The sequence below is a fragment of the Protobothrops mucrosquamatus genome, unplaced genomic scaffold (assembly GCF_001527695.2).
Source record: "Protobothrops mucrosquamatus isolate PMUCROS unplaced genomic scaffold, P.Mucros_1.0 scaffold1458, whole genome shotgun sequence".
Taxonomy (NCBI): domain Eukaryota; kingdom Metazoa; phylum Chordata; class Lepidosauria; order Squamata; family Viperidae; genus Protobothrops; species Protobothrops mucrosquamatus.
In genome coordinates, this window is record NW_015387636.1 from 169,740 (window position 1) to 191,947 (window position 22,208).

Below are 22,208 nucleotides of genomic sequence, written 5' to 3' on the forward strand. Positions count from 1 at the left end.
AGAGGTCCCAGAAGTCTTGAAATCATACAGCCTACCAAAGGATTATTCCAATAGGAAAGAGATAGTCAGACCTTCCAAAATATATAGCTGAAGTTTACTAAATCATACATTATGCAAACTAAGTCTAAAGAATGTGGTATTCATATATCTCACCTAGAGAGATACATTAATCCAACATTTTATCTTACGAGGGTAATTTGGAAATAAACCTCCATTTGGTTATCAATGACAGACACAGATACAAAACTTTTATTATACACATTAGAAAACTACAGCATTACATTACTTTTCAACATAATCGCCATTCAAACTGATGCACTTGTCATAACGTCTTACAAGGTTTGAAATTCCTTAGTAGTTGTTCGATGCCAAATCTGGGGCTATAGGGGTGGTGATCAAAATATCCCAACAGAACTGCTTCAAAAGTTCTTGGGTGTATCTAGCGCTGTGCCAGCAAGCATTATCATGAACTAACACCACACTGGAAGTGGTGCCTTAGAAAATCTTGCCAAATGTGAAGATGCCAAAGGAGTACTGCTAGTGAAGTTCATGGAGTGTGGTTTGTCCATCAATTCAGAATCTACTGTGAAACATTACAAAAACTCAGGTGAGCCATCCATAACAAGCGTCGGGGCATGATAACTTACAGTGTGGTGTTGGTTCACAATAATGCTCACCCACACACCACTAGATGCACCCAAGAAGTTTTGAAGCAGTTTCATTAGGATGTTTTGATCACACACCCCCCAATAGCCCTGATTTGGCACCAAACAACTACTAATAAGGAATTTCAAACCTTGTAAGATGTTATGACAAGTGCCTCAATTTGAATGGCAATTACGATGAAAAGTAATGTAATGTTGTAGTTTTTTAATGTGTATAATAAAATTTCTGTATCTGCAAGTGTCTGTCATTGGTAACCAAATGGAGGTTTATTTCTGAATTGCCCTCGTATTTTATTATGCAATTTAACAGTTGGACCAAACCTACTATTACGGTTACAATAGCTTACAAAAGGATATCCAAATAGACCAAATTCTAATATTCCTGGTATAGACCACTTAATATCATTCCAAGTTGCAAAATTATCTCCCAGCCAATGTCCTGTGAATTTTCCAGAACCAGAAAATGTTGATCGGGAAAGGAGGAAGCTTCTACTTTCACGGAAAGTAGTCTTGAGTGCTCTGAAAACAACATAAATTTATGGCATTAAGAAATCGGTATATTTTACTGGGATGAAAAATTTGGAGGAAATGAAAGGTAGGTTTCAACATAGCACTTGTACCTACAACATATCCAATAAATCCTTGCAAAATTAACTTATGAATAGACTATTAAAGTCTAAAATATGAGCCAGCCCTTCAGATTACATCTTATAATTTGTGTGTACTAAATAGATGGCTTTTCAATTCATGAGAAGGATTATGTCAATAAGCGTGTTTTGGCCAAATCACAAANTAAATGCTATTTACAAATAATCGCAACACAATTATATCTGAATTAAAAGGAAAAAAATCCTAGTTAGATTGAATCAATGATAAAGAGCAGGGGTGTCAAGCCCGATCGCATTATGGGCCGTATCGTGACATATCGGGATATTTTTTGCCTTTGTGGGGCTGGAGTGGGCATGGCCTGCTTGGGCCACATCCAGCCTGTGGCCCACGTGTTTGACATGCCTGGTATAGAGTCTCCTGTGTGGGAAGACGGTTAGACTAGAAGGCCTCCAAGGTTGCTTTTACCCCCTTTATTATGTATTCTATATCAAATTAGATTTGATTTAATTAATATAGTTATAAATTAGGTCAGCACTTTTTACCTTGCTGTACTGAAGTTATTTGTTTAGATTTTAAAATCCCCAAATAAAATTATTTTTAATTAGAGTTAGGGTGATAACTTGTAAGTCATCTGACAATTTAGCAATTAGTTCATTCTGTTCCTTTAGAAGAATCACTATGTTGTAGCAGACAGTATTTCTTTAACAACAATTGGTAAAGGAATTGTTTCTCAAAATATCTAAGATTCTATCTAAGGACCTTACATATTTATTTAACTACTGTGGGTTATTGATTATACAGATATATGAAAAATGTAGCATGGAAATTAAATAATTTTGATTTCAGTTGAGAACTTACTGGGAGTAAAAGGTGGGTAGTTTAAATTGTTTGCTGCACAACCAGTTTTTGATCCTTTGACAAAATTGGATACTTCATTCATGTCCTATGAGAAAACATACATAGAAATTCATAAATATGTAGTTGTAATCTTCAAGCACATCTTAATACCCATCAGGATCCATGTTCCATTCAACTTTTTTAAAATAATAGCAACATATTTAACTCCTAGCAACATATTTAACTGCCATAATAATTTTGGGCCCTACGGAGGTACCCATGGGTTAATAGGGAAGATATATAACTGAGGGGTTCTTAATGCTATCTGAGCCTGGTTGGTTTTTTTGCAGACTTTTTATTATCCACACTAGGTAATCATCATCAGTGCACTGAGGTTACCTAGTTTGGGCAATGAATGTCTGCAAAATAACAACCAACTCAGAGAACACCAAGGACCTCTCATTTCAACCCTGAACTATAAATATTTTCCTCCAAAAATATAACCCACTTTCTAGTAAATAAATATTTTGTGACTAACAAAGCCCACGGTGGCAACAATTTTCATGAATAGGCAAGTCTACGTTTGAATCTGTAAGCCAGTTACTGAGAATTCTCAGTGCCTGTTTACCAAATTCTGTAGTGTGTAGCAGAACTGAATGGTGTTATGCATCTAGTTTTTCAATTGTTGTTGTCCGTCTCAGCTCTTTAACAAGAGACACAGCCTTCTTCCGTCAAGAGGAGACTTCTATTGCTATGAACAATACGCCACAACAGCAGACCTTGTCTGATTTTATATGGAACCAAAAATCAAATTGTATTAGTGTTTGGGTTGGAAAACCACAAGAAAATTCTAAACCTTCAGGCTAGACTGGGAAGCTGAGATAGCATTCTGGAACAAGGCTATACTGCTATATTGCTACTAGGAAAACAAAATGGATGTTTTCATGTAATCCCTTGGAGCTGAGTTAGACTTAGCAACTAGACTTTAACAGCAATATTTTACTGTTGTTCAGGCTCATGAATGACATACTTTCCTCCACTTCTATTCTTTGCTCAGATATTATAATATCCCAGGGGTTCCAATCTGTTTGAATTTCATCAACAATTGAACATGTCTGAATGTGCTAGGCATGGATAACATGCATTTAAAAATCAAAATATTTTATTCCAATGTTTGTATTCCTAGGGGGAAAATGTATTGTTGCCTATGAAAAGAATAAAAATTTGGAGATGCATATTTTTTGCTTATTGCTAAGTATTTTTTGCTATCAACTATTTGTTTCTTCACTGTGCTAAATAGTACTTACAATCCACAATCCATCGAAATGAATTGTTTTGTGAAAATTGTTGCACTCATACACCCACCACTGAACAGCTTCAGGACTGGAAAAATCAGGGAAGACTGTTGTTCCTGGCCACACCTGCAGGTAAATATATATATATATATATAATTGGTCTACAAAAGGATATAAAAATTTCTTTAAAAATAGTTTTGCAAGATACTAAGCAAAATGAAACAAGTGAAATATCTGAGTGATATTTCAAAATGAAACAAGTGGAATATCTGAGTGATATTTCCACTTGTACTAAATTTGTTATTTATGTGTATGGGAAGACAATAAAACAGAAAAAGGCAATTATATGTTAGATACTGAAATTCGGTTTTTATTAAATTGCTTCTTTTCACGTAACAGTACTACTTCAAGAAGTTGTCGCCTAGACAACTTAGTGGATATCATAAATGTCATAATGTTTTGCTATGTTTTTTATATACAGTATATATAACATACTGCAAAATTCTGACCCAGTTATTTTCTGTTAGGAACACCCACAAAACACTGACACCCAGATATGTCTCCAAAATAGGATATATCTTGTGCATGCATAGATATATATATGCATATATATTCTGCCTTTGGCAGAACCGGCAGCTAATTTTTTGTTGCCCAGGCCCAGAATGGACTTCCAGAAGCGGCATCCACACAGAGAACCAGTTGTTCACATATTTGAATCCCACCACTACATATATGTATAGATATACATACACATATGCATATGCACACATTTGTGTATGTGTACATATATACATTTGTATGTATGTAGAGACGGGCAGGGGGAAGTGAGAGAGACCTAGAAGTCATGGGCTATAAGGAAATGTAAATCAGTTTTAGTTCTTAGCAAATGGCTATCATCAAAGAAATCAACTTTTTTAAATCTCATCCTCCAGGATGTGTAGGTAAATAGGTAGGTAGGTAGCAAATTCTGCTTGCATTAATTTGTATTTTTCATCCTTTTCTGAAGACAATGTTCAAAATATCAAAGTTATAATCTAGTTAATATTTTCAGTATAATTTAAAGAAAGAAATGCACTGAGGGAGAGAAGAAATTTGAATCTGTTACCATCAAATGCAATATAACATTGATATACTAATTTAATATGGCCTGCAGCCATTCCTCATAACTTATTGAGCATGAATAGAATGAATAGAATGTTTATACCTTCATAATAATAGATATGAATATTACATAAGAAGTTACTAATAATGTAATAACATAACTTGCAGGTTACTAAACAGAGCAGTAAGATTCATAATAAGCTCTATTCAATCAAAATAGAGTTGGAAGGGACCTTGGTGGTCTTCTAGTCCAACCTCCTGTTCAAGCAGGAGACCCTATACCATTTCAAACAAATGGCTGTCCTGTCTTTTCTTAAAAATCTCCAGTGATGAAGCACCTACAACTTCTGAAGGCAAGCTGTTCCACTGGTTAATTGTTCTCACTGTTAAGAAGTTTCATCTTAATTCCAGGTTGCTTCTCTCTTTGATTAGTTTCCATCCATTGTTTCTTGTCTGGTGCTTGGAAAATAAATTGACCCCCTCTTCTTTGTGGCAGCTTCTCAAATACTGGAATACTGCTATCATGTAATCCCTAATCCTTCTTTTCTCTAGAGTGGCCATACCCAATTCCTGCAACCGTTCTTCATATGTTTTTGTGTCCAGGCCCTTAGTCATCTTAGTTGCTCTTCTTTGCACTTTTTCCAAAGTCTCAACATCTTTTTTGTAATGTGATGACCAAAATTGGTGTGGTCCTACTTAGGATTTATAAAGCAGTACTAATACTCCACATGATTTTGATTCTATACCTCTGTTTATACAACCAAGGAGTGTATTATCTTTTTTAGATGCTGCCGCACACTGTTGACTCATATTTAAGTGATCTGGAGTCCACTAGGACTCCAAGGTGCCTCTCACAGTTATTGCTTTTAGCAGGTTTCACTTAATTTATAGTTGTACCTTTGATTTTTCCTGCTTAGGTGTAAAACCTTTCTTTTCTCCACATTAAATTTCATGGGTAGGGCCCATTGTTCAACAATGGGTAGGGCCCATTGTTCAACAATGGGTAGGGCCCATTGTTCAACAATGGGTTGAACAATGGGTAGGGCCCATTGTTCAAGTCTGTCAATATTTTTGGGGATTCTGGGATGCTAGCTATTCCTGCCAGCTTAGTGTCATCTGCAAATTACCCTTCAATTCCCTCACCTTGAAGTTACCCTTCAATTCCCTCATCTAAGTCATTTATGAAGATATTGAAGAGTACTGGGTTTAAGATGGAAGCTTGTAGTACCCCACTGCTTACTTCTCTCTATGTAGATGCAGAACCATTAAGGACAACTAGTTGAGTATGGTTTGTCAGTCAGTTATAAAACCATCTGATGGTGATGCTGTCTATCCCACATTTTTCTAGTTTACCAAGAAGTAGGTTGTGGTTTACTTTGTGAAACACCTTGCTGCAGTATAGGTATACTATGTCCAAAACATTTTGTTGGTCTACTAATTTAGTCACTTTGTCAAAGAATGAAATAAGATTGGTTTGCCATGATTGTTTTTAACAAACTCGTGTTGGCTATTAGTTATAACTTTATTTGTTTCTAGATTTTTACAGATATGTTTTTTATTATTTTTTTCAGTATCTTCCCAGGTATTGATGTTAGCCTGATAGGCCTGTAGTTTCCTGGGTCTGTGGTTTTTGTTTGTTTGTTTGTTTTTGGGAAGATAGGAATCACATCAGCTCTTTTCCAATATTCTGGTAGTTCCTGGTGCTCCATGATTTTTGAAAGATATGGTACAATGGTTCTGAGATAACATCTGCCAGCTCTTTCAAAACTCTGGGATATAATCCATCAGGTCCCGGTGATTTATATTCATCAAAATCAGATAGGTGCTCTCTTACCATTTTCTTAGCTTTAAAAATATTTTATTTTTGGGAATATATCTGAGAAAATAAGTATTGGCAACAGTGTGATTTATTTTTAGTTTGATGATTGTGCCAATATTTACTTTCCAGAATTAGATAAAGAAATGTAAATTGCTTTGACAGAAATTATAAGTTCACTATAGGATCACAACAATCAACATGGATGACATTTATCAAAGAGTTACGTCTTTGTCTTTGAAGGTCCTCATGCCAAAGAGAAAAAATACAGTGGGTTTCTTCAGAGTACTGAATAAATAATATATATGGAGTACAGAAAAGATCCCAGTTTTGCAGATGATTCCAGAAACTATTAGTACAATATTCTCCTCCTTTCTCTTTCCTCAGTTTAGACACTTATTTGCTATACTGTACATTTATGTTTTCTTTCTTACCTTCTGGGAGGACACTTCATGGTATTGGAAGCAGAACATACAGATTCAGTCAGAGTTATGTTCCATACAGTATTGACCTTGTGAACTCTAAAGCTTTCTCCTTCCATTATGTATTCAAGATGGACAGTGATTAATATTTATATGTTACTTATATGTAAGGGCAGTGCCGGAACTCACACACGTCATACAACCCGCCTTGCCTACCCTACAAGGTTCCATCCAAAAAAGGTGCCGGAACTCTGCTCTGGGCGTTCTATGAGAAAAAAAGCCCTGTGTAAGGGTATATACATATGTTGTATATAGTATGTTTAAATGTGTGTTGTGTATGTGTACATTTTGAGGGCAAACAACTAAATTTCATTTTTAATGTGTGTCATTGTGCTCACAGTAAAAAATGACAATAAAAGTTATCTGTCTATCTGTCTGTCTGTCTCTCTCTCTATCTAATGCTCCGGTGGTCCACAACTTATTTCTAAAACCAGCAACTTACTTCCCCAATAAGAGGGCTTATTCCATCTGATTCATTTATCCACACTTTCATCCGTTCTCCCCTTACATAGGCTTCGTAAGGGGTATTGTTCATGAGATTATTGACAGAGATGGCAGGATCCTTTAAGAAAAGAAATTAAAAATGTTAAACTTTCTAAACCTTTGCACAATTATGTAATTGCTTGTACTCCTGCAGAGGATAGCAGGGGTGCTTTGCTATGCAACAAAGCAGAACAAAGTTGACAAACTCTACTCCTCAGTGATGTCACCCCACCTCCTTTACATGTCCTCATCACTGTAGGACAGGACTTGTAAACTGACATCATTGAACATGCTCTGATCCTGTAAAAGACATCTTGTATCTTGCTTGCGGCCTTGCTTTCTGCCACTAAATTGCCAGGTACCATTGGAGAGCAGCTGCTAAGGCACAATTAATATTCTGTTTATTTTTGCTATCTGTTGGATGTTTTTTTTTTAAAAAAAATCTGGAAATGGAATTACGATACCATTGACTATTGGTTACAGTACAGTACAGAAAGAGTGGGCAACCTTTCAGTATATTTAATAGTATGGGAAAGTCAAGGACCATCATTAAGGATGAAGATGTAAAACAGTTGAGGCCATGTTGGCAAAGAATTGTTCATTTTTAACTTTTTAAAATTATTGTAATACTTCCATCACACATTTCTTGTGCTCTTTGTTTTAAAATTCATCTATGATCCATTGATCAACAAAAACATACAAGTCAAGGAAGGTTTATAGGAAGTTGCAGGGACTAGATAAATAATTAGTAGACTCTTCTGTTCCTGAATAAAATAATACTGTTTCATCAGATTTTCATTACTTTTAGTGAAACAGTTGAGATGAAGAGAAATCTTAGTACAAATAAAGAAGAAAAATCGGGAAGTTTAGAAGTAATACTAGCAAAAACTTAAAGTTTCAGGAAAGAGAGGAAATTGTAATGATGTGGATAGACAAGACATTTGGCATTATAACATAATATATATATATGAGCCGTAACATAATATATATGAGACATGGTGACGCAGTGATTAGAATGTCATAATTCAGCTCACTGTCAGGAGTTCGATCCCTGACTGGCTTAAGGTTGACCCAGCCTTCCATCCTTCTGAGGTCAGTAAAATGAAGGCCCAGATTGTTGGGGACAGTATGCTGACTCTGTAAACCACTTAGAGAGGACTGTAAAGCACTGTGAAGTGGTATATAACTCTAACTGCTATTGCTATATGCAAACAATTGCTGATAAACTGTTTCAATAATTGCTTCACTGTTTAAATTAATCAGAATTACCAGTATGAGGACATATTTCTGTCCATGGTCATGAAGGTCTTGGACAAATTCAGGGAGGCCTGCAAAGTTTATCTTATCATAAGTGAAATCTTTCTTATCTTCCATGTAGTCAATATCAGTATATTGAACATCCTGGAAAGAAAAATGCAGCCATTGGAAATGTTGAATTTTTATACTATTTCAACCCAGGCAGAATTGTGAGGAATCATCATTATCACCAACACCAAGATCATCATAGTCTATATGAAGAATACTAAGAAAAGCTTAAAGGAAAGAGAATTGGTGCTGATGAGTTTTTTAAATCAAGATGAAATAATTGGAAACATTAATTCTATATCATATCTAAGTCTCCATTGGACAATCCTACTCTGACGGAGCATAAAAGGTTCATTTGGTTTCTTGCATTCTGTTAACAATGTTATATTCAGAAAACTATATTTTCTTTGAATCTGCAACTCTGGCTCATTATAAAAGGCAATATACCCCCCATACCAAATTTTCATTACCATAATAACTTGCTATATAGCCACCCTATTTTTTTCTTTAATGTATATAAAAAGTAAAATAGATTGATTTATCCTTTAATATTGCAAAAGAAATTGGTTTCTCTCAACATATCCTTTTAATGGTAGAAAGAAAATGCATATGTTGTTATCTGATGAAGCTGATGTTTTGGCTAAAGGAACTGTTCCTTGCATTAGCTAAGTTAAATATTCACAGGTGTGACAAAATTCAGCATCTGTTCTCATTTTAATTCTTCAGCCTCCAGGGAGACTTAACTAGATTTCCAGCAAGTATAAATTCTTGTAAAATGACATTCCTGATTTTATTCTCTCTATATTGCCTAAACATTAACAATTTCATTGAAACCCTATCTAACTTTGATCCTTTACTAAACCACCAGGCTTCTAGAAGATATTCAAAGACATATTTCATTTATTTTGATTGAATCTAGATTCAGAATGACTGATGTGGGGGAAAAACACTGTAATTTCTTTAGCCAGTGTGCCCAAAGGTGCTTTTTCATGAAGCAACTGGACTTTCTTGCTTTTTTTTAAAGACATCTCACTTCTCATCCAAGAAGCTTCTTCAACTCTGACTGGATGGTGGAGAATGGAAGGATTTATACTCCTTGCAGACAGCTGGTTATTTGCATTCTTTTAGAGCAGGGGTCTTCAAACCTGGCCCTTTTATGATTTGTGGACTTCAACTCCCAGAATTCTTCAGCCAGGCACGCTGGCTGAGGAATTCTGGGAGTTGAAGTCCACAAGTCATAAAAGGGCCAAGTTTGAAGACCCGTGTTTTAGAAACTCATTGAGGCAACCTGGAGGCTTATCTGTGTCATCAGGGTCACCTGAGTAGTGCAAATGGGTGTGGAGCCTTCTTGGAACTGCTGAAAGGATTGTCTTGTAGAATGGAGATAGATGATGCCATATCCCTCCCTCCCTGTTGAGAGAAGCTGTTCAATTTTGACATAGATGGCCTCTGACCCCTCTTTCAAACCAACGGTCCTCTCTGTCCAAAATGTGGACTTTGCTGTCTTTAAAAGAGTGACCTTGGTCTTTTAAATGCAGATGGACTGCTGAATCTTGTCCTGATGGGTTTGTTCTCCTATGTTGTGCATGCATTTATGAAATGATTGCCTTGTTTCCCCAATGTACAGATCTGCATATGCCTCACTGCATTGTACTGCATATACCACCATGCTCAGTTTGTGTCTGGGTGTTTTATCCTTCCACTTAGTGTATTTGTGTGTTTGAAGTGTGCACGTATGTTGTGTTGGCTGAAGATCCTCCTGAGCTTTTCTGATATTCTGCAAATATGGAATGACAATGTTGCTTCATTTATTGTTTTCTTCTTTGTCTGTGATGAAGGATCTCCTTCTTGGTCTTTTTTCGTCATTTGCATTCTTTTAGAGAGTCATTGAGGCCACCTATCATTGAGGACACAGATAAATCTCCAGATGGTATCAACAACTCTCTAAAAGAATGTAAATGACCAGCTGTCTGCAAGGAGTATAAATACTTTTATTCTCCACCATCCAGTCAGAGCTGAAGAAGCTTCTTGTATGAGAAGCAAAATGTCTTCAAAGAAAAAACAAGAAAGTCTAGTTGCCTCATGAAAAAACATCTTTGGTATAACTATGACCTGGATGACTAAGAATCTACATAGACACTTAGCCAGTGTGAATTCCCCAGTTATATAAAGAGTAGGCAATCTACTACCAAAATTATATGTGGTCCCAATGTCTTTTCTAGTAAACAACATAACCCATTTTAAAGGACAAAGAAAACATTTCCCACTGTGTTAAAATAGGAAGTACATAAAGATTGTACTATCCTAAAATATCCTAAATGTAGGAGATAACCAGGCTAAGGGATCAAAAGCTTATCAGTCTTGAGTCCATTCATGCCCAGAAGAGATCTTTGTGCAATTCATCTTGAATTCCATTGACTCTTATCTACCACTAATTTGCTTTGAATATTAGTATTTCAGATTCTTGTAGAGTGCTTTAGCATGCAATATACCTACGGTATATCAACTGCCTGAAATCCTGATTTCCTGCACTTGACACTAAAAAATATTAAAATCAAATACAAAATATCTTTTAAAAGTCCTAAAATAGATTTGCATTTTAGTTATTTTTTTAAAAAAAATCCAGCTAGCCCAAACCAGGAAATAAAGAGTATTAAATCCTAACCCCGTCCACTTTGTAAATCAACCCATTCATTGTGACCTCCTATTTTCTACCAAAAAAAACAAAACAAAGTGAAGTGTATCCTATTCATTCCTGGATTGCAACCTCCCTTCCTTACTTGGTCTTTGTACTGGCTCGTCTTCCCAAAGCATGATGTTGTCATTGAATAATGACAAAATTAAAACAATGACATTAAAACTTCCCACATAATTCATGGTTTCTTTTTCTATCAGAGTAACAAATAAAAGACTATCAGTGGATTATGCGTATTGTAACAAATTGAGATCTCATAATAAAAATAGCAAAAGTCCTAGACATATGTAAGAATGAGACCTTAATTTGGTTAAAACTGAATTTATTAAATGAGCATGGATTTGCTTACTGTGCTCATGCTTCAAGGGAAACTAGCCATCAAATTCTACCTTCAACATTATGAATCCTTCAAGAATTGTATCTTTCTACTAAACACAGTAGCACAGTGAAATGGTATTTGAGTCTTCAAAATAACTGATTTTCCTTTCTACTCAATAATGTACTGATTTATTAATTAAACATATGTATAAAGCCACCCAATTCTCACACAGTGACTGTATTCCTTCTCCACGCATACATTTTTACTTACATAAGGTATTCCAGCTGCACGATTTCTTTCCACTACAACTTTCACATCATTTAGATCAGTGTAATTCCATCGACAGATATGGAAACCGAGATTCCAATAGGAAGGCATCCATGGAAGCCCTATTAACTTTAGAATTAAAATACAAAAGATGCCATGAGAATGCAGAAGAAATTTAGATTCTGGTTTTACTGTATTTCCATTGCCTGAACCTAGAAATACATGAATCAGTATCAATGCTTGGTAGTACTTTGGAGTTGCATGAAATTGAACAGCAGCAGCAAAAATAGCAACAGAAATCTTCCTCCAGATAATTCAAAACTACTAATTAAGGATTTTGATGAACTGTTAAGAGAGGATGGAATATTTGGAAGAGAGTTACATATTTATGACATGTAGGATTTGAAGGCCAAAATTAGTTTTATTTAATCCTGAGAGATATTCATAGGGCAGGGACAACGGGGCGGGGGGAGCTTTGTCATTTCTGCTTGTGTATCTGGTATATCTTTCCTAAAATAATGTCTATGAATATTTTCTGTTGTTAGTTCAATAAAAGATAACTATTACATGCTCTGCAAAGTCCTTTAAACTTAACTGGATTGTTATGATTAAATTCCAGGCTGTTATGGTTATATCTACAATGAGTACATCAAATCATCCAATACTAGTGTCAAGGTTCTGACTAATGAAACACTTCAAGGAAATTCCAGGCATATTTATTTTGAAAAAGTCTTTAATCATGGACACATTGTTGGCACATATTGAATGGATGCCAAGATCTGAAGTCTCCACCCCAGAGCAGTTATTTTTGCTAGCATTTTCCCTCCCTCTTTTGCTGTCATGAGTCACGTTCTTCAACCAGCCTGGGGGGGCAAAGGTTCACTTCCTTCTGAAGCCTGCACAAATTGCTCTCTCTCTACATTCTTTCTCCCCCCTCCCATTCTCATCTGAGTTAACTCTAAAAGTACCAGACAGTTCTGCATATTTTGACAAAGCAAGAATATTCAATATCAGCAGCATTGACAACTAGTCCTAACAGCTAACTATCGTACTGTTACTAACTTTGATTCTAGGTTTAGTTGAAGTGATTTGGACATTATGACTGTAAACAAGGATATTTTATAAATCCTTTAATATAAACTGATCTGACAATTTCACTCTTCTTCTGGAATTTGTCTCTTACTACTAGATAGAAACAGAGCAGAAAGAACTATACAGATGGTATTTTCACTTAACAGCGTTCCCTTCTAAAATAGCTTCTCAAGAAAAGCAGATCTACTCTTACAATGATGAACAACATATAGAATTTTATTTCAGCAGGACTTTGGCTTGTTTAAAGGTTGTGCTTAAGAAAAAAAACCTATTTTGATGTAAATTCTTTTGAATATTTACCATACAAGTGGTAGGCTATAGATTAATTGTTATACAGGTAGTCCTTGACTTACAACCATTTATTTAGTGATGTTCAAAGTTACAGTGGCATAGAAAAAAGTGATTTATGATTGTTCACCATTAACACCCCTGGTGACATGATCAGTTGTTTGGCAACTGGCATTTATTTATGATGGTTGCAGTGACCCAGGATCATGGGATCACCCCTTGTGACCTTCTGACAAGCAAAGTCAATGGAAAAAACAGATTTACATAAGAACCGTAACAGTTGCAGTGATTCACTTAATCACTGCAAGAAAGCTTGTAAAATGAGACAAAATTTAATTAACAACTATCTTGCTTAGCAATGGAAATTTGGGGCTCAGTTGTGGTCATAAGTCAAGGAGTGCCTATATAGCAAAGGGAGGTATAGATCATCTTAATTTAATAGAGTGCTATATAACATATTATTTACTGTATCTTCTGTCCACCTTTTCAAGTTCAAGAGAAGACCTGACGATATTTAATATACACAGAATAAAATGATTTGCAAAATCATTTTGGCAAGAAATAATAGGTGCAATAAATAATATTGCCTTAGCTTGCCCAAGGATCTGCTGATACAGTTTTACAGAAGAATTATTGAGTCTGTCATTTGTAGCTCAATATCTGTCTGGTTTGGCACAGCAACCAAACAGGACAGATACAGACTTCAACAGAAAGTTAGGACTGCAGAAAAAACAATCACAATCAGCCTGCCTTCCATTGAGGATCTATGTACTTGCAAGAACCAGAAAGAGGGATGAGAAAATATCTACATACCTCTCACATCCTGGACATAATCTATTTCAACTTCTCCCCTAAGGACGCTGCTATAGAGCATTGCATACCAAAACAACCAGACATGCTATCACTCTGCTGAACACTTAATTCCCACAACTCTGTCTCATTTTTCAACTTCTCTTCTTTCCTACTATCTTCTCCTGTTTGATTCTTGTGATTTATCAATTGTTGTTTGTAACTTATGATAAAATACTGTAATTGTGATTTATGACCTATGACCTTCTTGTTTACATGTACAGATGAACCAGATATGCACCATGGATAAATTCTTTGTGTGTCTGATCACATTTGGCCAATAAAGAATTCTATTATATTCTATTCTATTCTGTTCTGTTCTGTTCTGTTCTGTTTTGTGCTGTGCTGTGCTGTGCTGTCCTGTGCTGTCCTGTCCTGTCCTGTCCTGTCCTACCCTATTCTCTAAGATCCATGATACATTTTGCTACTGAAAGTTGCAAAAGTAGTAGCAGTTTACCATTAATAATAGTCTTATACAAGTCTGTTAAAATAATGAGATGACAGATCATCAAGGACCAAGTAGAAACATTATAGAAAAACATACCAATAGATATTCTTGGACTACTTGCTCTGGAGTATTTCCTAAGAAGACGTAGAAATCTAAAAGTCCACCAATTGTCCTGTATGTTACAGCAGGAGCAGGTTGAAGAGCAAAATCTGTCAGGAGAAATTCTTAAAATTAACTGAGACTTAAATACAAGAATATTGTCTTTATTTTTACTCCTAAATTATTGTGGAAATTTAATATATGAATGAATAGGAATCTTCCCAGGATTAGCATGTGCCTTTCAAAGTTTTTGCATGTTTCAGTTTTCCATTGGAATTCTCAGTTGTAAGAAGAATCCCAATACACTTCTAATGGTCTAACAAATTTTGCACTAAGCCAAGATTTCTAGATCTCTTGAAGATAGTATAAATCTACAGATGTTAATATCTTGCTTGTAAAAACTATATTAAAAACTGAAAAGTTTTGCTAGAGTTGTCCATGTAGATGATGACATCTTATAAATGTTATTACTCTCCTGTGGATTTTGAAATTTTTCATATAGATCTTTAGCTTGCTTTCTTTTAGTTGGAAAATAGTGATTCTTGTCAAACCTGTTGCCAGGTTAGCTAACCCTCCTACTACATTTTTCTTATCTTCCTCTAAATTTTTAACTGTCTTAAAATAATCAGATAGGATTTTCCCTTCTTCTGTAGCAACTTCTAGTCTGACTGCAGGCCTGAATCCTCAATATAATAATTGCATACATTACACTTCCATTATGCAACATAATGCTAATTGAAATATTGATCCTGATAATAGTTGTTTTAATATAGAGAATGACATTGCAATAAATGAGCTGAGATTTTGATAAGAATTATTTGAGTTACTAGGAACAGTTATCCATTATAGCTATATTTATCCTCAATAGAGTTTTATAATTTATACCTAGCATATGAAAGTTCAGCTTCTTCACAAATAAGTATGGATTTACATTTCTCACTCCAAGAAGTTTTTTCTCGCCTAATAGGCCAAAGCATGAAACCACACTGATCTTGGCTAATCAACTATTATTTATATTTATTTATTTAAATCTATTATACCATTCCAGTTGATTTTGAGTGGCTATAATAATCATTGTTCTATAATCTCTGAAACCTATTAAACAGCAGTCCAAAACTATTCTTAATTGCTCCTTGAGAATCTCATAAAGATTGAATGTTTAGGGAGATTGAGTGATTTAAAGATGGAAACTACTGTATGTTGAGGATTCCAATTTAACCATATAGACATAGGTCAATTAACTTTTAACGTCTATAAAAATTACTTTAGAGAACATTATTTAACTGTAAAACTTCACTGAAAACACTTTTCAGTAGAGCTGCATAGAAACTCATCTGGAAGAAAAACAACATAGAAACAATATGGAATTCCTCATAAAGGAATTCCTCATATGGAATTCCTCATAAAGGAAAAGCAGTAATCTTATATTTGCTAACCTACCATGACATTGCCTCACCAAGATTCAGGATTTAATTTTGAATAGATAGGATCACACTGTTACACAATTAGATTCTCACTATTGTTAGTTAGAACAATGTAATTGGAATACAACTTTCTCAGAATAAATGTATTGGATGAAAAATGTATAGTATAAGACATACCTGCTGATTACCTCTTGTGCATTTATCATATAAATACATGTGTAGAAAATTGTTTAAAGAAAGCCATATGATTTTTATCAAAATCATAAATCATTTCCTTACCCATGGCATTACTGTTCATAAGGAATACTCCAAATGAATGTCCACTCTTATCTTCCAGACATAAGAAGAAAGTCTGAGCACCATACAGGTTGCTCATATCCTTTGAAGGAAATAACAACAATATATGAATACTGAAGTCCTAAGTGTTGAAATGACCTTTAATTTGAGTGAAGAACCACACAGCATATGTCCTTGAATTTAGACCACAGATAATGACATTCAGTGTTTTCAAGTATGTATTGTTAATCTGCTTCTTGCACTACTGTCTAAAATCAGTGGATCTACTGGTTCTATAACAATATAATTTATGCAGGCACTTGACATAAGACTGTCTCTAAAGATAGATAGATAGATAGATAGATATATGGGTGTATGTTTCTGTATTATTTTTACTTATTCTGGGAGAGGGGGAGGTGTTATTTGATTTAATGTGCTACAAGCGCTATTGGGAAAACTCTTTTTGAAGACCAGATTGCAAAGTAAGAAAGTAAAAGACAATTAAAATACACAATATTTGTCTTTATCCAAATTTGAAAAAATCTTGTACAGAACCTAGAACTATATCCTTATAATTCCTCTTCCTCCTCCTCCTCCTCCTCCTCCTCCTCCTCCTCCTCCTCCTCCTCCTCCTCCCTCTCCTCCATCATTGAAAGTTACAATGCCACTGAAAAAATACAACCATTTTTTTACACTGTTGCAGCATCTCCATAGTCATGTGAACAAAATTGGACATTTGACAACTGATGTGTATTTATAACAATTGCTGTGTCCCAGGTCACCTTTTGTGACCTTCTGACAAGCAAAATCAATGGGAAAGACAGATTCACTTAACAATCATGTTACTAACATAACAACTGCACTTATCAACTATGGCAAGAAAAGTCATGAAAGGGGGCAAAATTCACAATTATCTTGCTTAGCAAAAGAAATGTTGGGCTCAATTGTGGTCATAATTTGAGGATCACCTGTATTTCTAGCAAGTGAGCTGTGCTTTCTTCCTTTGTGGTTCTCCTTTATGCCTTGCCTGAATTTTAAATATCATGTAATGCTGTCCTATCATGTTATACATAGCAATGTCAGAATCACACTTCTTGTGAAAAATGGAATTACAATTCAAAAATATGTATTATCATTTCATTGATACAGAATCTATTGCATTTTCATTTATTTTAATGCTTTAGAGTCCAACACCAAAGATGCAGAATCAGAAGAAGATACTTACCCCATTAGGAAAAGCATCCCGGGTAAAGATAGGCCATGTTTTCCAGTTAAAATCATGCCGATATTGTCTATGCACATGTTCTCCTACGCCATAAACATTCCAGCTAGGCACTCTAATGGAAAGCTGCAAGAACTGGTCCGCATATATGAGAGGTCCTATACTGGTGTTGAAGCTGTTTGAATTATCAAAGATATTATGCTTTTCATAAACTGGACTTTTTTAATTTAAAAAATGCATTCAATTCACACTGTATTCATACTAAGCATTCCTTGTGAAGAAAAAAAAAGGCTAAGGAAAAGACCAGCATTTGTCTATAGTGACATATAAGCTCAAAATTGGGTCACCAGAAAGAGCTATAGTCACCAAGACAGGACACTACAGGACACCGGAAACATTTGGAAGAATAGATAATAGGCCTTTATTCCTTAACAGGCATTGCTCACTTTCTTGACTGCTGCTGATGTATTGTTTTAATTATCCCATTTCAATATTGTGATAAGGACATTACATAAATAAATGATGGCAGTCAAACTTCCCAGAAGGATGGTTATTTCTGATTCTTGCCTAAGTTGTGTAGCAACAATGAATACTGAATGCACTTACATTTCATGTTGAACAACAGAGCTACAGATAACAAAATCTGGTATAAAAAGTGCAAAAACATTTTCTGATTTAGAGTCTTTTCTTAGGACCCTGTTGAACATGCAGGCATCTTATGGTCTATGAGATGTTTTCTATTACAGATGTGTGCAGTTCAAATAACTGCATTTACTGCGTTGTTTTTTTTTTTAAAGTGTTTGAAAATTAATTGTCAACATATTAGCAACAGTTCTCAAAGTGTAGTCTGGGTACCTCTGAGAGCTCCTGAGACCCTTTCAGAGAGTCTGTAAAGATAAAAATAATCCCTCAATATAAATTTATAATACAGTAAATATTGACAGATGTAGCCCACATAAACCAAAGCTGTTTGAGATTCTCAATCATTTTTAAGAACGTAAAAGGAGCCTGAGATTTGAGAATTGCTATATAATTAATCTTAGGGTGGGGAAGTGGTTGAACAATTATGAACTGTGGATTTCCTATAAAAAAAACCCCCAGAAATATAACTTACAGGACTTTATTATTGCTATTCCTGATCACACTGATTCCAAAAGGATTTTCTGTGACTTCTACTCGATACATTAAATTGGTTGCTTTAGATCCCTGAAAAGGTTGAATGTTTTCATGTGGGACTTCATATCTATCTTTGTTGGCAGGATCTGTAATCTGTTAAAACCATAAAGTTTAAAATAAAATAAATGTTGACATAGTGAATGCACAACTTTCCCTCATCTTAAAGATTCTTAACTGGTGAAACCTGGGTCAGATTTAATAAATGCAATTATATTAGTCTTGTAATAAAAAAATAAGGATCCAACATCAAACCCCAACCCACTTATATTTTTGGTCCAAATACACTATTGTAACCAATCAAATAAAATATGATTTGTGTAACACCATAAAGAGGACTTGTAACACCACCCCTTTAAGCTTTGGGTTCTGATATCAAAAGTTGTGTTTCAATGTATTTGTGCTCTGATCTCTACAGTCTCTTGTACTGTAAAAGATGGTATTTGTTAGAGAAATTTCCAGTTGCAGATTTCTAGACTGACTAAGCATTCTCTGTTCCAAAAAATCAAAACCATCTTTTTAGTTGTTTCATTATCCTGTTATCAGAAATTCAAAGCAATGACTTTCAATAACCTTTAAAGTATGTTAAAAACAGTTTTCAGAATTGCGGACCATGTTTGAAATATTTCATTTTCTATGTACCAAATCCTACACTGAGCCCCAATGGTGCAGGGGTTAGAATGCAGTATTGCAGGCAAACTATGCCCACAGACAGGAGTTCGATCCTGACAGAGGTCAAGGTTGACTCAGCCTTTCATCCTTCCAAGGTTGGTAAAATGAGGACCCAGATTGTTTAGGGAAAAATGTTGACATTATAAACCGCCCAGAGATGCTATAAAGCACTATGGGGCGTTATATAAGTCTAAGTGCTATTGCTATTGCTATTGCTACATCATCACAGGCATTCAATTCAAAAGTTTATAAAGGCTTCATACCTGCTTTTTACTAATAGAATTAAATCTGGCAAACCAGACAGATGGGTTTCTCAGTGAATATCTGAAATGTCCTGAAAAATTTCATACTGGCTATGAACTAACATGAGAATGATGAACTTAAGGCAGTTTTTCCTGGAATATATTTTCGTAGAAAGTACCTTTCAATATATATTTTAAGTAGCTTGTTCCTAAATAAATATGAAATAGGACATTGTATGCTTATACTAATTTGCCTTAAGATGCAGAACATTTTACTTTAAGATGATAAATCTTAAGATTGGTTTTGTTTTAAATACAATATTCTATAATTGGACAACACACCCTTTCAAATGAATATTTTATTTTTATCTTTGAAGATACAGAATAGATCTGAGCTGCAAAATTCCAGATGTTTACCATATGCTAGCAAAGATTTAGTGCTTTCTATATCTCTTTGCTGTTATCTAATAGACAGCTGGAGTTTTACAATCCAGATCTAGAATATCTAGAAAAAAATGATGACATTGTACAGACTGATACAGTGATATTTAGCCCAATGATACATTATGGCATCAGCTTGTCATTCATTCATCTCTTCATTCCCTATTAGGGAGTCCTAATAGGTTTAGTTGCTACCCACTCACATTCCATGATTTTCTGGTTGAACATATTTCATTTAAAAAAAAACATCCTAACCTTAAAATGAAATCGGTTTGCTGTTTGGTATTCCGCGGTGAGGCGAACCTTTTCAATATCACTTCCAAACAGGGACGGAGAAGGTAGTCTTACTAGAGTAGCTTCAAATCCTAAGAAGGGACAGAAGGAAGAAAGGCTGTTACTTCCAGTATTGACAATAACAGTAGTAATCTGTGGTCTACTAAGTACTCCTCTTCCAGTACAAAGGAAAGTAAAAGAATAGGGCATGCAGTTTACTGATAAACCGTTCTGTCCACTTTGACCCATAGATTAAATCTGCATTCAACATATCTGAAGCATTTTTCAAACCAGCTTCTTCTTTTTTTTTAATGTAACAATCAAATAAAGGAAGTTGAATAGGGTGAACCTCTATGACAAAATCAGCCAATGAATTATAGAGCAAAACAGGCTTTGAACCTGTCTCTGTATTATGCAGCCCTTTTAGTTGATTCGTTTCATTTTGGAAGCCTCTACACTGCCTTTCTCCATTGCATGGAAGCTGCTGCTCCTGAAAAATGCTATAGGAATTTTCCGCATTGCATTTAGTCATTGATAAATTTACAAGGATTAAATGAACTGCATTGACTTCTGTTTGCTAATGGACCAGGTTTCAAAAAAATTTTTGCTTAATCTATAGGGTTCTAAAAAACACTGGATCTGTACATGAAGCAAAAGGAAGATCTTCTTAAGTCCTGGAAACATTCTCAGATACTTTCCTAGTTCTGTTACAACTTGTGGATTCTCAGAGCCATATGAATCATTAATATCCCATTTTTATGGCGCTCAATTAACAATTAGTTTTATTTATTTCTTTATGGTAGTCATAGTAAACAAACAATGCATAATAAAATACTGGGAAAATAATTTATTTTTTATATCTATTCATTTTATATTTAGAAGTGACAAAAATAGTAGAAAACAAATCCTCAATTTTAACTCTACCTCCTAGCTAAAATAACTACAAACCCCAACTTCTTATTAACTAGCAAAAGGTTTTTAACAAACATGCTAACTTAGCCTCCTAACTCAGAAAGTTTAAGAATTTAGGAATGGCTGTTTCTCTTTCCCATATTAATTGGTGCAGACATGAAAAAGATACTTGATCTATCCAATTTTCAGATTAATAGTAAGAAAGAGATTAAGCATTAATTTTACCCATATGCTGAAAATATTTTTATATTACATTTTATATTCATTGCCTTATTTTCATGATCTGGGCATGTTTTATGCCTATAAATATTTAATCAGTCTGGAGATTAGGCTTCTTTTGCTTACCTGAATTTGTATCTGATATGCTTCCTTGAACTTGGTACCCATGGTTTTTTGAAAAGTAGCACCAAGGTACATGTGTTTCATTCTGAGGATCCCAGCAACAGCCACGGAGTACACACAGATCCTGTATCATCAGCAGTAAAAGGAAATCAGAAGTGACCATCAAAATAAACTCCATATTAATTTTTGGACAATAGCATGTGTGTAATCATTAATGACAAGCAAGCTGCACAGTTTGAAATCAACTATCACTGACTTGGACTTCCGGTGGCAGGCGACCTCGTCGGACGCAGCTGTTTGCTGCCTCCCGCCTGTTTTAGCGTAAAAGCCGTTTTGACAGCCAGCATCAGCTGTCAAACGGCTTGATACCCTTCCACTGGGAATAAGGGGATAGGTGAGCTGCCCGGGGTAGGAGTTGAGTTCCCGAGTCGTCCCATGTGGACGATGTAGGTGAGAACTCCTCCGGAGCCCCGAGGTTTCTCCGCGATCCAGGACGCCTTCGCTTCGGCGAAGCTAGAAGCCGCCGCCACCGCTGCAACTTAAAGTGAATGTGAGTTTTTTCTGTAAGCAGACGAACCGAC

At 35.2% G+C, this 22,208-nt stretch overlaps 1 protein-coding gene across 1 annotated transcript in view; it reads right to left on the reverse strand.

The window, feature by feature from the left end:
- Positions 1 to 21,805, reverse strand: part of LOC107292946 (maltase-glucoamylase, intestinal-like) — a 77,001-nt gene extending 55,196 nt beyond the window's left edge. Inside the window, 13 exon segments of the mRNA XM_015822078.1 lie at positions 1,013 to 1,195; positions 1,197 to 1,306; positions 2,133 to 2,217; positions 3,419 to 3,532; positions 7,248 to 7,367; positions 8,558 to 8,689; positions 11,878 to 12,003; positions 14,648 to 14,760; positions 16,354 to 16,453; positions 17,576 to 17,747; positions 18,687 to 18,841; positions 20,356 to 20,465; positions 21,631 to 21,805. Coding sequence (XP_015677564.1) covers positions 1,013 to 1,195; positions 1,197 to 1,306; positions 2,133 to 2,217; positions 3,419 to 3,532; positions 7,248 to 7,367; positions 8,558 to 8,689; positions 11,878 to 12,003; positions 14,648 to 14,760; positions 16,354 to 16,453; positions 17,576 to 17,747; positions 18,687 to 18,841; positions 20,356 to 20,465; positions 21,631 to 21,805 — 1,695 coding nt within the window.
- Positions 21,806 to 22,208: the final 403 nt, after the last annotated feature.